The sequence below is a fragment of the Neopsephotus bourkii genome, unplaced genomic scaffold (assembly GCF_033783945.1).
Source record: "Neopsephotus bourkii isolate Nb327-2 ecotype Australia unplaced genomic scaffold, CSIRO-AGI_Nbou_v1 NB_753, whole genome shotgun sequence".
Lineage (NCBI taxonomy): Eukaryota > Metazoa > Chordata > Aves > Psittaciformes > Psittacidae > Neopsephotus > Neopsephotus bourkii.
In genome coordinates this window covers 3,054,381-3,070,424 of record NW_026901251.1, presented here as the reverse complement: position 1 = coordinate 3,070,424, position 16,044 = coordinate 3,054,381, and the positions used below count along the sequence as shown (strand labels likewise).

The 16,044-nt window shown below is 37.9% G+C and overlaps 1 protein-coding gene across 1 annotated transcript in view; it reads right to left on the bottom strand.

Annotated features, from left to right (window-relative positions):
- The window catches only part of B4GALT6 (beta-1,4-galactosyltransferase 6), a 32,436-nt gene that overhangs the window by 5,371 nt on the left and 11,021 nt on the right, over positions 1–16,044 (bottom strand). The window contains exons 2-6 of the mRNA XM_061354902.1: positions 8,644–8,760; positions 8,161–8,274; positions 3,024–3,148; positions 2,398–2,514; positions 778–965 (exon numbers count right to left, since the gene is read on the bottom strand). Coding sequence (XP_061210886.1) covers positions 778–965; positions 2,398–2,514; positions 3,024–3,148; positions 8,161–8,274; positions 8,644–8,760 — 661 coding nt within the window. The remainder of the gene's footprint in view (positions 1–777; positions 966–2,397; positions 2,515–3,023; positions 3,149–8,160; positions 8,275–8,643; positions 8,761–16,044) is intronic.

Below are 16,044 nucleotides of genomic sequence, written 5' to 3'. Positions count from 1 at the left end.
TTTGACTGCCAATTGACTGATAAACTGAAGACCAAACACTGTCATGTTTTCAGTGCATTGCTTTTGATCTGTCAGGTTGACCAAGTTCCCAAGTTGATAAATAAAATAAAATAAAAAAAACAAATAAATTTTCAGGATGGCAAATACATACATCTAACAAGCAATAAGCTACAGCTTTATATGAAGTGACTGGAAGAGTGTCATGAGATAGCAGAGTGTTAAAAAGCAAGTGGAACATCATTAATAAATGGCAGAAGTGTAGAAAAATAACAAAACAGCTGGACCAACTATATTCATCAAATTACAACAGGACTAAATACAAAATATTAAGTGTCCTAGCAGTAAGAAAATCTCCCATTTAAAAACCAGTATAAAGCAGAAATAACTTGTATATTCATAAGGAAATTAAGACATTTTTCCTGTAATATTTTGCTGAATATTATCTCATTTTTGTTAACAAACACTGAAAAACTCGTGTTGACAGGGAAGATTCCTAATAAGCAAGTTAAGTTTTTCCCCTTTGACATACATGGACTTGAATACAGTCAACCTCACTGCAACAAGTTTAACACTGAAAATAATAAATATCTTAAAATTAACAACATATCAAATGTAGATGCTAAACTTAAATATTCCTTTAATAACTACATATATATATATATGTAGTAGGAGGCTGTTTTATTGGTTTCACCCACTGCATATACTGTCACAAAATTCATACACACTTTAAGAATGTTTCTGGGTCTTTAAAAAACAAGAATAAAGCTAATTACTTACATGTACATGTATTTGTCCAGCTTTGCTGCAAAATGGCGTGGCATTTCTCCACATCCATAATAATTTCGGTCATTTTCAGGTAAGTGATCCACATCGTGAAATATTATGCAGTCCCAGACAGCATCTTTCATAGCCTCTTTGAAGCCAACATTAAACAGCATTGCACGGTTAAAAGGTTGCGTACCTGTCTTCAAACAGAAAACAAAGGAGACATTGCAAGAATCAAGAAGAAATAGACAAAATTTCAATACTATGAGAAATAAATTCTCTACAACACATACACACACAAAAAAAAAACCAAACATTGACAAAGATAGCTGTTATTCCTCTAGCTAAGCAGAGAAATAGCCCTGGCTAGAACCAAATACATCAACTGCATTGTTCTCCCCTTTTACACAAAACATAACAGCGCTAGCAACTTATAGCACTAGTAACTCTGAAGTATCAAAACATGGGTGGTTTGGATAAAAATAGCATGAAATTACAAGTTAAAGAAATAGTGATATGAACTAAGAAAGAAACACTACACTTTGTTTCTTGTTGAAAAAATCAACTAGAATAGAATAGGCTATCTCAGTTGGAAATAAGCTGCTATCACCTTTCAGCCATTCCCATGTGTCCTGTCACTGGATCCCAGAGAGAAGAGATCAGCACCTCCCTTCTCCTCCTCAGGAAGCTATAGAGAGCAATGAAGCCACCCCTCAACCTCCTTTTCTCCAAGCTAGACAAGCCCAGAGTCCTTAGCCGCTCCTCACAGGACATGCTTCCAGCCCTGTCCCCAGCTTTGTTACTTTCCTCCTCTGGAGGCATTCAAGGACTTTCACATCCTTCGTGAACTGTGGGGCCCAGAACTGTACAGAGTCCTCAAGGGGAGGCCACAACAATGCTGAATACAGTGGGATAATCATCTCATTTGACTGACTAGATCTGCTGTGTTTCCACACACTCCAGGGTGTGGTTTGACCTCCTGGCAGCCAGGGCACACTGCTGACTCACACTGAGCCTGCTGCTGATGAGCAGGCTCAGGTCCCTTTCTGCATCACTGCTCTCCAGCCACTCTTTTCCCAGTTTATACTTGTGCCCAGCTTTAATCCATCCTAGGTGCAGAATCCAGCCTTTTGATGTGTTAAATTAATCATTGTCCAATGCTCCAACCTACCTAGATCCCTCTGCAAGGCATTCCACCCCTAGAGAGACAATAGCACCTCCCAGTTTGTTATCATCAGCAAATCTGCTAATGTTGCATTCAACTCCTGCATCCAGATTGTTGATAAATATGCTGAAAAGAACTGGCCCTCTAATTGAGCACTGAAGAACACCATTATTGACCCGTGGCTAGTCAGATGCAGACCCATCTTTTTGTCCTTGTATACATACAAACACAATAGATTCAAAGAGGACATGTTATCAGCTATGAAATATCAGCCCATATTTGAAGAAAAGCAATATGTGTCTGGCCATTGCTTAAACTGAGGAATGGAGCTGAACTTTCCTTTTTCATTCAAAGGATTAGAACAGCAGTAATTTTTAAATACTGGATTCATCCAAACCTTATTAAAAATACCAAATCTCCTTTAGCAGGGAATCTTCAAAAGTAACTTTCCAAGAAAATGCTGTTACCTGTTCAACAACATAGAAGGCAAACTCCAGCCGCTGCTTCTGCAACATAGGTATCAGGTGACGGAAAAAAATTGGAAGATGCTCATGGCGATTCCGAAAAGGAATAAGGATTGCCACCTTCAAAAAATTAGATATATATTTAGCTATTGTATTAACATTTCTAAATTTCAATGTTTCAACACAGATCAAGTTTCCCATGGCAAACACAGGCGTTTCAACTTTTACATTTAAATCGTCTGTGTTTTAAAATTTCATTCCTGGTAGGAAAGCATGTTGGAATTTTGCTCAAACAGTTAAAAAAATCTGAGTAGAATATAAATAAGACTTCCGGTTTATGTTCACTTGCTTTTAATTATACTTTAAGCAGCAGACACACGGGACAAGTTTGCATCCATATGATAATATGTTTACCAACAACAGTTAATGAAACTTTAGAAGCTCTTGACAATCCATTTGAAGTTTTCTTCAAGTTTTAGTCTCTTGAGCACAGATAGCATAATACATATACAACATATTGTTTAAAATACATAGAAGTAGAAGACTGAGTGCTTGCAATGGTAAACTATTCTTATACACCAACAGAAAAAGAAAAAAAAAATCACAAAAATAACCCAACAGCATCTCACCTTCCATCTTGGCTTACAGTCTTTTGGTTTCCAATGCCCTCCTGGTTTAATGTCTAAATCTTTTGAAAACAGTTGCTGAATTTCATCAAAACTAATTTCACTCATATTGACATCTATAAGGCCTCCTAAGGAAAAAAAAAAACCAATTTAAATTAAGACATCAGATCTAACACTACAAGGTTTATCACAGATAAAAGCACAAGAAATTTGTAGTTACATTACCTACAGATAAAAATTGAAACTATTTCTACTATCCTCTTAATATTCAGGTTTTACAGAATGAATTTCAGTATTTCCCAATATAAACGTTCTTTCAATAAACCTTACTAGCAAAATACTCCTTTCACAGGACACAGAACATGAAAAGTAATTTGAATTCTGTATCTACTACCACTGTTAACAATTCCACATCCTCTGCACTACTGAACTAATGATGAAATCCTTGGTGTCTTCCTACCTGCACTTCCACAAAAAAAAAGAAAATGCATCATCACTGCACTCAACAAACTTCCTCAGTTTAAATTCTAAATAATTACACACATTGTATGTGCAGCCTTCATCCACTAATTCACCACTATCTGCATCAAACCAACTTACATCAAGTGGCTTCTATTTGAGAATTACCACTGATAGAGTTAATCAGCCCAATGGAAAAAGCATTTTCAAATGGTTACTGATGACATTAGAATTCAGTAATACGTTGAATAATGACCTGAATATGGTAGCAAAAATAATCAGGTTATTACTTATCAGAAAATACTTAGCTGATAGCTAAGAGTTGGTGCTCGTTTGCTTATACATGTGTATAAATTTCAAAACCAGAAAAGATGATTCATAGTAAACACCCTCCAAAGCAGAAGGAATCATGAAAATTTGAGGGAAAGAGTAGAGTGACACTAATCAACCAGAAACTCAAGTTGCTCTTCAGCAACTACGATGCTAGATCATCATATAAAAAACTTGCAATAGTTATCTGACACATCATAAAATATTGTGCTTATTTTTGTCTAAAAATTTAAGTTTTTCAGGAAGGGTTGGAATTTTAAAGTCAGTGAAAGAAATTATTCCACTTTTCTCCCCTGTGCCTGCACCCAAAAGATCCTATTTGTGTCCAAAGGCTGCTTCATGTTGTAACAACAAACTGACTAGCTCTCTAAATCTTTTGGAAATATTGACATATTTGGAGTATATTAGGAATAACTATCATTTCCAGAAGGCAGAAATACTGAAAAATCTATTTTAGTTTGGGATCTGATTAAATGTAGGAAGTAACTATAAAAAAAGAAAAGAAAAATTATATAAAAAAAAAAAAGGATCAAGAACAGCACAATAAGGAGAATATCTTCTAAGAACAGATTTGAACACTCACATTCATTTATTTACTTTGGAAGAAAAAGGAAACTTGACAGTTGCTGAAAAAAAAAGATTATGAATATATACCAGAACAAGCTAATCCTACAGAGCAGATAAATAAATAAGCAAGCTTGGATTAGCATTATGGTTGTATTTGAAACTGTTCAATAACCTGAAAAAGAAATGTTACAAAAAGTAGAAATAAGGGCAATCAACAAAGGACAAGTTTATAAACATGTACAAATTAAATTTCAAAAAGTAAACAGATCACCAATCAATTTCAACTACCAAGAGACAGAGAAGCAACAAGAGCCTTTCAGTTTATAGAATCTAACAGGAAAATAAAGGCGAATGAAGGTCAAAGACCAGAAAAGGAAGCAAATAACACATGATGCAAAGGACTCAGGTGCCTTAGTCTCCCAAGAAAAGTTTAGATGCAATCAGATGCTTACAGAGTTTAAATTAAAAACCAAACAAACAAAAAAATCCCCAACAAAACTGGAGGACAGGTAAAACAGTATTTATATAAGGCAGGTGCTTCTAAGTTTATGGGACATGATGAAATTCCCTCCAGACTGTTCAAAAATTACCTGTAGTAAAATTAAAAATTGGTACTATCAAAAGTAGACAGGAAATGGGTGAACAGAAACCAGAAGTATTTCTCTGTCACTGGCAGGGAAAGAAGGCATCTCAGTAAATATCTGGGCTTAGTATTCACTACTTGCATCACTATCTAGCGTGATGCAGTAAAGCCTATTTATGCAATCGACAAAAAAGGAAAGCTGAGGAAGCAGAATGATTTTGAAGAACAGAATCAGAAAACCAAGTAATTTCCACAAATCAGATACATGCTGAAACCCAAAATGAAATTAATTGTTAAACAAATATGTATTTTTACTGAAGGAAAAATGAAGCATACGCACACACAAACCAGGAAATACCTGGTTATGCTGCAGTATGCAGAAAGATATTTTGACAGTTTATAATGGATTGTCTATTAATATGAGACAAACTGTAATGCAATTGCACAAAATGGCAAATCTCATTCTGGAATACATTAACTGCTGTTACATGAAAACCAGAGAAGGTAATTACTAGCCTGTTTTGTAACCAGGGTTTTAGCCAGTTATGATGTTTCAAAAGGAAATCCAATTAGAGAAAGTCTACAATACAAAAATTAAGAATGACATGAGCTTTAGAAACTATGTAGTCTAGAAAGGCTGAAATTACTGGCTTATCTGCAACGGAAAAGGCTGGCAAAAACACAAGTCTTTTCAAGACAGAATAATCTGGTACATAGATGGCGATCAACTTTTTCCAAGCATCAAGAAGACCTATTTTCTTTCAGGAGGGGAAAAAGAGAAAAAAGTAAATGCAGGTTGAGTATTGCAAAAAGCTTAACTATTCAGTGAACAGAAGAGTAGAATATACTACTTCTGGAGACAGCAGAACTTCCACCACTGATGACTTATTATTTTTTAAATACAAAATAGATTCTTCTAATATCTATCTAAAATGGTTTAGGGATATTCAACCTCAGTGTACTGAAGTGATCAAAGTAAAATAGCTAGATATTATATTTATTATAGCTCATTAAGAGCTGGTTGTTAGACAAACCATGAACGCATAAAAATTCTTAACAGAATTTAATTTAATAGGTTTTAATTCATATACTGAAAAACTAATCTGCTTTCCATTTACCTCTCTAGTCAGTATTAAAATCATGTTGATTAAAGTTGCTTTGTATTGCTTCTCTCTTGAAGTACGGTTGTCTTGCTTATGAACTAGCACAGCAGTACTCAACCTGTAAGTTATAAACTGAAATACTGAGTCACTAATAAAAGTGCTAGCACTAGTTGGTCCTATTTTAAGAGCGCATATATTTGGGACAAAACACAGTTTTACCATACTCCTTTCATGATACAAATTCATCAAGTTGATGTTAAGAAGAATATTTGACTTCTGTAACAATTTTAAGCTATTAAGCAGGTCAAAATATACATAATTCAAAAAGCTTTCTTTCCTTGCTATCTCACAATAACCTACAATACTACATTGCATTAAATAACCTTCAGAGAAGCTTTATTTAGATTATAATTAAACAGACAATTAAAAAAGTATGCATGAAAATCAAAGGGTGAGACATACATTTCTTTGCAGAACAGTAACTCCTCAATTATTTTCTATTAAAATTACAATGTTTCTATTAGATTAAGCAGAAGAGAATAAATACAGGACATTATTAAGAAAAAGAAAAATATATATAGAGACATCAGCAATATGGAGACCTATAGACAAATTCTGGTATAATTACATATAGCCAAAGTGGTTGATAGCAAGGATGACAGAGTAGAATGCATCCCTACTCTAGCAATTCTAAACTGCATCAATGATTTAAGATAACATGCGATAAGTGGGCTGACCTACTAAGGTACCTTAGTGTGCTATAAGTAGGTCTGACCTACTAATGTACCTTAGTACCTTCTAACTTGCCTCATCACTCTTGGACAGCAGTCTAATACACAAGTAAAAAAGGCAGCAGAAGCCAACACAGTTTTGAACTAATCTGGCAGAATTCAGCCCTTGAAAGTTTCATTAAAAATACTGATTTATATTAATTTTTCAGTCATCATAACCATAATTCTTGTTTCTCTGGTTATCCAGAGTAGACATTTTTCGAACCTTTTATGTTACCCAACATAGCTAAAATATTTACTATTGGAATAATTAGTTTTTATTTTTTTACATAAGGAATATATGGGAAGGAACAACCACATAATTTTGAAAGTCAAACTTTGTCTACAGGAAGAAGATAAAAAAGCCCCATGCCAACACCATTTCAGCCATATTATTAAATCCGGTTTAGGACACTGATTCGCATAAAGGAACTCTTCCCATCTCAATTCATGTAACTGTTGTAACTGTGCAATACCTGCTTATAAGGCCTTCTACATACACTGGCATAATACTGCTACTAGTACAACTCTAATATTACAGGTTTTATAAAAACCCAGGAAACCAAAACAACAGTGGTGCCAAAGTATTCAGTCTCTTATTTCTGCATGACACTGCTGCAACTAAACTTTCAAACAAAACAACTAGAAGTTTAGATTCTAGGCTTAAACACAAATAAAATTAGAGTTACTTAAACAAGTTCCATTTAATAGCTTAAGATCTTAAGCGTCTGATTTCAAAAGCTTAATTTTAAAAATTCCTGAGAATCACATCTTTCCAATTGTTATGTAAGTACTACTTATTCATTATGACAAGGCTTTGGCACTTTTTTGCCTCTTATCACTTCTCACTTCACTGCACCATCTTGTTCAGTTTTGCATGTATTGATTCCACATACTGATTAGCTGATGAAGTTTTGAGAACTCGTTTCTAATTAATCAATTGCTCTATTAGGACTACCATTTCCAATACAGAAATTTTTAACTATTCCTCAAAATATGCAACTCTGAATGGGTACTTTTAATAAAGTTAGACTATTCCTACATATTAATTAAGTGATTTAATAATCAATTTGTAGACAGTAAAATAATTTGCAAATAAAATTTAAAACATACTAGGATATTAGCAAAGAGGCCAAAAGCTTTAGTAATGCAATGGTTATATGCAAAATTCTGCTAAGCATTGTTGTCCATTCTCAGATATATTTTATTCATTCTTTTCTGCTATATATTGTAACTCCCCACATTGATATTTTATATTAAAACAATTGTACTTTGTTTTAGTACAATCCAATTAACTGGATAAACATTAAGGTGAGTTTAAAACTTACTCATGTAAGGCAGCTTCTCTGGACAAGCCTGGTAAGGAGAGTAAGTGAAGTTTTCTGGAAGATACATTGTTGTTTGAGCAACACAGTCACTAGAATTGTTTCCTTCAGGATAGTCTTAAAAAGAGGAATTGATTTTTGTAAGAAACTATGTTACCACTGAATTTGTAACATATCATCATGAAGGTAAGAACATTCCTAGCAGCACCATTAAGAAAAAAAAAAAAAAAAGAAAAGAAAAAAGAACTAAACAAAAAATGACTGCACTAAAGGTACAACAATTAAGCCAAGATAGCTTTGCTACAACTATGACAAATATTTCCTACTAAAGTGAATTGATAAACAGTAACTATTTGACCTTCACTTCTATTACACAAAGGTAGGACTTGGGTCTAGCTTTTCATAATGAAGACATGCCCCAAAGGTTTGGCTTTTTTTTTCCCCTGCATAAAGCTCCTTTAAAAATTAAAGAAGAAATATTCTTACCTGTGCCATTCAGTGTAGTATTTTTGTTAGTGTACAATCTGATCATGTGTCCTATTGTTTTTACATTTTCTCTCAACATTATACCACGAGCTTGCACCATGAAGAGATATGTGTTTGCTGTCAAAACAAAAAGCAAATTTTGAATTTTAATTAAAACAAGGTATTTTACATTAACATCCATTTATAATATGTTCAGTAGTTGTTACTATGTCTGAATCCATGGCTAATGAGTATCAATCCTTCAAGATGAAGATCCACCAAAAGTTAAACCTAACAGCACAAAAAAATAACCACAGGTCTATATAAAACCCCCAAATTATAAAACTTTACTACATACCTTAGATGACAATTTTATTTTTTTAAATTACAAAAAGCAACTGACAGTGCCAAGAAACAATTAAGAAAACTTTTTTATTGGTAATGCAGCTACATCCATCATATATGCATCTACATATACACCATAGAAATTTAAGACAAAAATGTCTAGACAATAAAAAATAGTCCCATAAAATAGTCCTCCTGTTTACTCATTAGTTAATACAACTTTCAGTGAAAACTGCTATTCATTCACTCCTAACATCTGTTTTATTATACAACTGCTACAAATCACTACCAGTCTTAAAATACGTTTGATAATTATATGTGAAATATTTAGTATAGGCATCAAAGGTGAGTAAATCAACAACATGAGTAATTAAGGGTCTCACTAACAATAATAGCATGAAATACTCCTCTGTCTCAGCCTTGTACTCAAATCCCCAAACCTGATCTCAAGACAATTCTTTGTTCTAAACAGGGGAAAGCAAGTCAAAAAAGAGGCTGCATTTGTTTCTGAATAAGCAAATGTCACTTCACCTATGTTAAGCACTCACTTGTCTGGCAGATATTTAGATCACTGTAACTAGTAACCATCCTAACCTAAGAAATGCTCTGAGACATTGGAGGAAAGAACTAAACATAACAAAAAATCCTGACCAGATTAATGTCTAAAACTGGCCAAAAGAGATAAAGAAAATTGGAAAATTATCTCAGGAACTCCACCTCATCAGATGTCCCAGCACTAGTGGTATGACACAAATAACTTCAGATCAGTTGGTATCTTCTTACAGCACAACACAAAGTGACTAGAGCTACAGAGAAATGATTATAAAGGACTAGGTCATTACCAGAGGAAAATGGAGTGACTAATTCTACCACATTAGCAAACAATACTACTGACACCCACAGAGATACAATCATCAACATAACCTTTTAAGGAATATTATTTGCAAATGCTACAATTTTTTGTTTGTTTTTAAGAAAATGAATGGAGACACCCTCCTAGTGTTCAAAGAAATCCTCATTAAAACATGGAACATTATCAGTCAAAAGACAAGCTCTGAACATGTCAATTGTTATGCATGCTGTGTAATTCTCAAAGTCCTGGCCAGCATGACTACCTGCTTTGGTTAACAAGAATTTACATGCATGTAAAAAGTTACTCAGCTACTAAGACACTGAAATTGTCCCAACACCCCACTGCCACAAAAACAGAAACAAAACAGAAAACCTATAAACTTGGCCTGATGACAAAGGTAGGAAATCCAACAAGAATGACTTTTACCAGGATCCAACACAACTAGACACAGGACAACACATAACATTCAGATTCCCTTAAAGAAAACTTGCACAAAGACTTGAAACTTTAACCCAATTTACTGTAAAGTAGCACATCAGGGTTCCAATTATTTTCTTACATTTGTAGTTTTCCATTCAAACTCTGTTGTTTTTTTTTTTAGGGTGTCTGTATTAAGTACTTCAGGGCATATGTGCAATTCTTGAATTCATATATGAAGTTACATACTCAAGAAACCCCCTCCTTTAGGAATCAACATTAAAGCAATTTGATCTGTTTCTTCAAGAAACATTATTTACCTTCAAACAAATGCTTTCAAAATTCAAGGCTTCCCTAAAAGTAAAACTAGGTGGACTTTTGCCTTTCAAATAGGAAAAAGTTTTCCTAATTAACAAAGAATGACTTTCTGCGAACTTCAAAAAACTGGTATCCTCCCTTCTCTTTTCCCCACATATTACTCGTTTCTTCAGCTGTTTTCTTCAAAATTGCCATATTCCAGCACTAAAATAATGTCCATTTTTAATATAAATCAGCTAGCAAATACTGATTTCAAAGATAACCTCTGGAATATTATGTGCTATATTTCCTTTTTAATGTGATAGCGAAACCCAAAGTCACCTGATCTTTTAAGACTGTAGAACAGCAGGTTTCTACAAACATAACCTTAATTCATATATATCAAGTGTGGTGTGTTGATCCTGCTGGCAGGCAAGCCCCAACCCAGTTGCTTGCTCACTCCCCTGCAGTGGAATGGAGGAAAGGCAATCAGAAGGAAAAAAGTGATGAAAGGCAAAAACAAACAACCCAACCAAACTCACCACCAGGAGACAGATGTCCTGCCAGTCCATAGGCAACAGCTACTTTAGGGGAAAACAACCCACCAGTTTCATTGCTGAGCAAGACATTACATGGTATGAAACATCTGTCTGGTCACCACAGGTCAGCTGTGCCAGCTGTGTCCCCTCCCAACCTTTTGTCTCTGTGGGGGACAGACTGGGAAACAGAAACGCCTTCATGCTGTGCAAGCACTTGCCGCAACAGCTAAAACATTGTGTTTATCAACACTATTTTGGTCACAAATCCAAAGCATGTGTCTCCAGAGACCCATGCCTAGACCTCTTTTTGATAGCCCATAAATAATTTCATTAATAGTCTTTGTTCCTTTTCATCCTCAACACTACAAGCCCCTATCTTCAAACTGATGATACTTGGTACCACTTTTCTTAATGAGAAAGATCACTGCTTTTTCTTCAACCTACGTGTTCATCAGCCTTGGGAATTTCTTTTGCTACTAAATGACATTAATTGCAAAGAATTCAGCAATTAGACAGGTGTCGCTTACTACACACAGTTGCAGAAATTACTGTACAGCCAGAAGCATACACTCTAGCATTGCTCCTGAAATGGTTGAGACAAAAGATTTGCTCTAGAAGCCACTGCAAGGAGTATTAGAAAAAAAGCTGCTCAAACATGCTACTGTCTTAGGAACCTGATACAGTACAGAACTGAGACTAAAAACTTCAATCAAAGCCACAAAGAAGTCAGGAGTGCTATATAAGTGTTCTAAGTTACTATGGGAAACCTTACTGTAGTCCAGGTAAGGCACACATAAAACTTGATAAAATGGATTTTCTGCAAAAGTATCTGCATCTCCCCTTTTGCTGAAGGACAATTTTCTTTTTCTGACATAGGAGAAAAATCAGAACACACAAGAACTCTGTGAGAGACAAAGCTAGAGAAGACATTTCTCTCAAAAGGAGGCATTACAAAAAGACAAAAATAAAAAATCAAACAAAAAAACCCACCAAAATCAACAAAACAAACACATCAGGCAAATTCTGCTGTAACTTTGGCCTAAGTATTCAAGAGCTGCTCTTTCTAACAGGAAGATCTAACCTTGTCATGTTTTCATCGAGCTATTCTTGTCTACCCTAACCCAACGCCTCCTCTTCCTGGCTGATCTTCTCAACTCACTATACAGCTCTACCAAATACATAAAAACAATAAAACATCTTCCTTTCTGTGCACTCTTTGCCCCAGCTACGTGGGTCTCCAACACAATCATAGTTAAAGGAGTACAGACCTGATCAGTTTATTCTATTGTCATACAACAGCTGCTTAGGTACTAGCAGATGCTTGAATAGCCAATTAATTACTTTTTAAGCTAAAAGCATCAGGGGAATATCAAATATATTAATTTAGTCCTAAAAATAAATCTCATCTACTGGCACAGGTCTGTCCGCAAAAAACCTGAGAAAAATAACATAGTTCACATGTCACACCACCCAGCAGTGACAGCAATAAAGAATTCAAGATAATCCACATTGGCCAGAAGCATAACAAAAATACATCTTTTCTGTTAGTGTGGCGAGGGAAGAAAACTGACAGCAGAATACCAGGGGTTGGAGTTTGATGACTTCCACTGCAATCCTCTTTTCAGCTGTCACCACTGGATATCTTCCTGAGCCTCACACAAATTTTCACACATCTTACTTATGCTGTCATGAATACGACATGCTGAGGTACCCCTCAAGTGCCTGTATACTAATGCACTCAGTACAGGGAATAGACATGACGACTTGGAGATCTGTATGCAGTTCCAGGGCTACAGTCTGATTGGGATGAGAGGCATAGTGGGATGGCTCCCATGACTGAAGTATTGCAGTACAGGGATACAGGAAGTTAGGGAGGACAGGAAGGAAAAACAAGGAGGAAGAGGCACCCTTTATGGAGCTCTGCCTGGAGATGGAAGAGGATCCAAATGGGAATTTATGAGTTAGGATTAAAGGTGACACTATAGTGGAAAAACAACTGGAGCATGCCCCCTACAGATATGAGAACATCCAAGTCCTCATGGGGCACTTCCACCATGCCAATCTCAGCTGGAGGGACAAGGCAGAGATATAAAAGCAGAGCAGGAGTTTCCTGGAGTGCATTGATGGTAACTTCCTGACACAAGTGATAAAGGAGCCAGTGAGAGAGGTGCTTTGCTGGACCTCCTACTCATCAAGGAGGGGCTCATTGGGGATGAGAAGATCAAAGACACCCTTGGCTGCTGTGATCTTGAGATGCTGGCGTTCAGGATCCTAGGGGCAGGAAGGAAGAGGAAAAACAACTCCAGAACCCTGGACTTCAAGAAAGCAGGCTCTGGTCTTCTCAAAGATCTGTTCAAAAGAGTTGCATAGGATAAGGCCCTCAAAGGAAGATGGAAGCAAGAAAGCTGAATAATGTTCAAGGATCACCTCCTTCCAGCTCAAGAGAGCACTATCCCAATGAATATAAGGCCAGTGACTAGCAGTATACCAAACATTGTCATCAGTGATCTGAATGGCGGGGCAAAGTATAGCCTCAAAGTTCATTTATAAGATAAAACTGGTATAAGTAGCTGATATGCCGCAAACTTAAACAGGCGGGAGAAATGGGCTGAAAGGAGCCTCATGAAGTTCAACAAGGAGGAGTGCAAATTCCTTCAGCTGGGGAAAAACCACCCATGCACCAGTACATCACAGTATCACAGTAGGTTAGAGATTGGAAGGGACCTCAAAAGATCATCTAGTCCAATCCCCCTGCTGGAGCAGGAACACCTAGATAAGGTTACACAGGAACGTGTCCAGGCGGGTCTTGAATGTCTCCAAAGAAGGAGATTCCACAACCTCCCTGGGCAGCCTGTTCCAGTGTTCCGTCACCCTCACTGAGAAGAAGTTTCTTCTCAGGTTTAAGTGGAACCTCTTGTGCTCCAATTTGTACCCATTACCCCTTGTCCTTTCATTGTTTGCCACTGAGAAGAGCCTGGCTCCATCCTCGTGACACTCCCCCTTTATATATTTATATACACTAATAAGGTCACCCCTCAATCTCCTCTTCTCCAAACTATAGAGACCCAGCTCCCTCAGTCTTTCCTCATAAGGGAGATGCTCCACTCCCTTAATCATCTTAGTTGCCCTGCGCTGGACTCTCTCCAGCAGGTCCCTGTCCTTTTTAAACTGAGGGGCCCAGAACTGGACACAATATTCCAGATGAGGTCTCACCAGGGCAGAGTAGAGGGGAAGGAGGACCTCTCTCGACCTACTAACCACCCCCCTTCTAATACACCCCAGGATGCCATTGGCCTTCTTGGCCACAAGGGCACAGTGTCGGCTCATGGTCACCCTGTCGTCCACCAGGACCCCCAGGTCCCTCTCCCCTACACTGCTCTCTAACAGGTCGTTCCCCAGCCTATACTGGAACCTGGGGTTGTTCCTGCCCAGATGCAGGACTCTACACTTTCCCTTGTTATATTTCATCAAGTTATTCCCCGCCCAGCTCTCCAGCCTGTCCAGGTCCCTCTGGATGGCAGCACAGCCTTCTGGCGTGTCGGCCACCCCTCCCAGCTTAGTGTCATCAGCAAACTTGCTGATAGTACACTCAATTCCCTCATCTAAATCGTTGATGAATATATTAAATAATACTGGTCCCAGTACCGACCCTTGAGGCACTCCACTAGATACAGGCCTCCAACTAGACTCCGCCCCATAGACTACAACTCTCTGGCTTCTCTCCTTCAGCCAGTTCACAGTCCACCTCACTACCCGATCATCCAGACCACACTTCCTCAATTTAGCCGCAAGGATGCTGTGGGAGACCGTGTCAAACGCTTTGCTGAAGTCGAGGTAGACCACATCCACCGCTCTACCATCATCCATCCACCGCGTTATTTCCTCATAAAAGGCTACAAGATTGGTCAAGCACGACTTCCCCTTGGTGAAGCCATGTTGACTGCCCCTCATAACCCTCTTATCCTTGATATGCCTTAAGATGGCACCAAGGATAAGGTGTTCCATCACTTTCCCAGGAACGGAGGTGAGGCTAACCGGTCTATAGTTACCCGGGTCCTCCTTCTTGCCCTTTTTGAAGACAGGAGTGACATTTGCTTTCCTCCAGTCCTCAGGCACCTCTCCCGTTTCCCAAGACTTGGTAAAGATGATGGAGAGAGGTCTAGCAATGACCTCAGCCAGTTCCCTCAGCACCCGCGGGTGCATCCCATCTGGACCCATGGATTTATGGATATCCAGATTGCTCAACTGACCTTTAACCCATTCCTCATCAACTAAGGCTGACCGCTCCGTTGACCTATCTTCATCCGGGGTCTCAGCGGTACAGGGCTCTTCAGGACTGCCTCCAGCAGAGTAGACAGAGACAAAGAAGTCATTCAGTAACTCTGCCATCTCTGTATCTTCTGTCACCAGGGCACCCGTCCCGTTCATCAGCGGGCCTACATTGCCTCTGGTGTTAGTTTTACCTGCCATGTATTTGAAAAAGCTCTTTCTGCTGTCCTTGACCCCTCTCGCCAGCTTTAATTCCAAGGAGGCCTTAGCCATCCTAGCAGCTTTCCTACATCCTCTAGCAGCAGCCTTATATTCTTCCCAAGTGGCCAGCCCTTCTTTCCATGACCTGTAAACTCTCCTCTTCCACTTGAGCATACCGAGCAATTCCCTATTTAACCACGCAGGTCTCCTGACCCTCTTCCTCGACTTCCTACGTGTCGGGATGCTCCGATCTTGAGCTCGGAAAAAGCAGTCCTTGAACGTCAACCAACTATCTTGGGCCCCTTTCCCTTCAAGCAGCCTAGCCCACTGGATTTCCCCTAGCAATCGCTTGAAGAGGCCAAAGTTTGCCCTGCTAAAGTCCAGGGTTGCGATTCTACTTGCTATTCTACTGACCCTACCAGACAAGATCCTGAATTCTACCATCTCGTGGTCGCTGCAACCAAGGCAGCCCTCAACCTTCACTCCTTCAACCAGACCCTC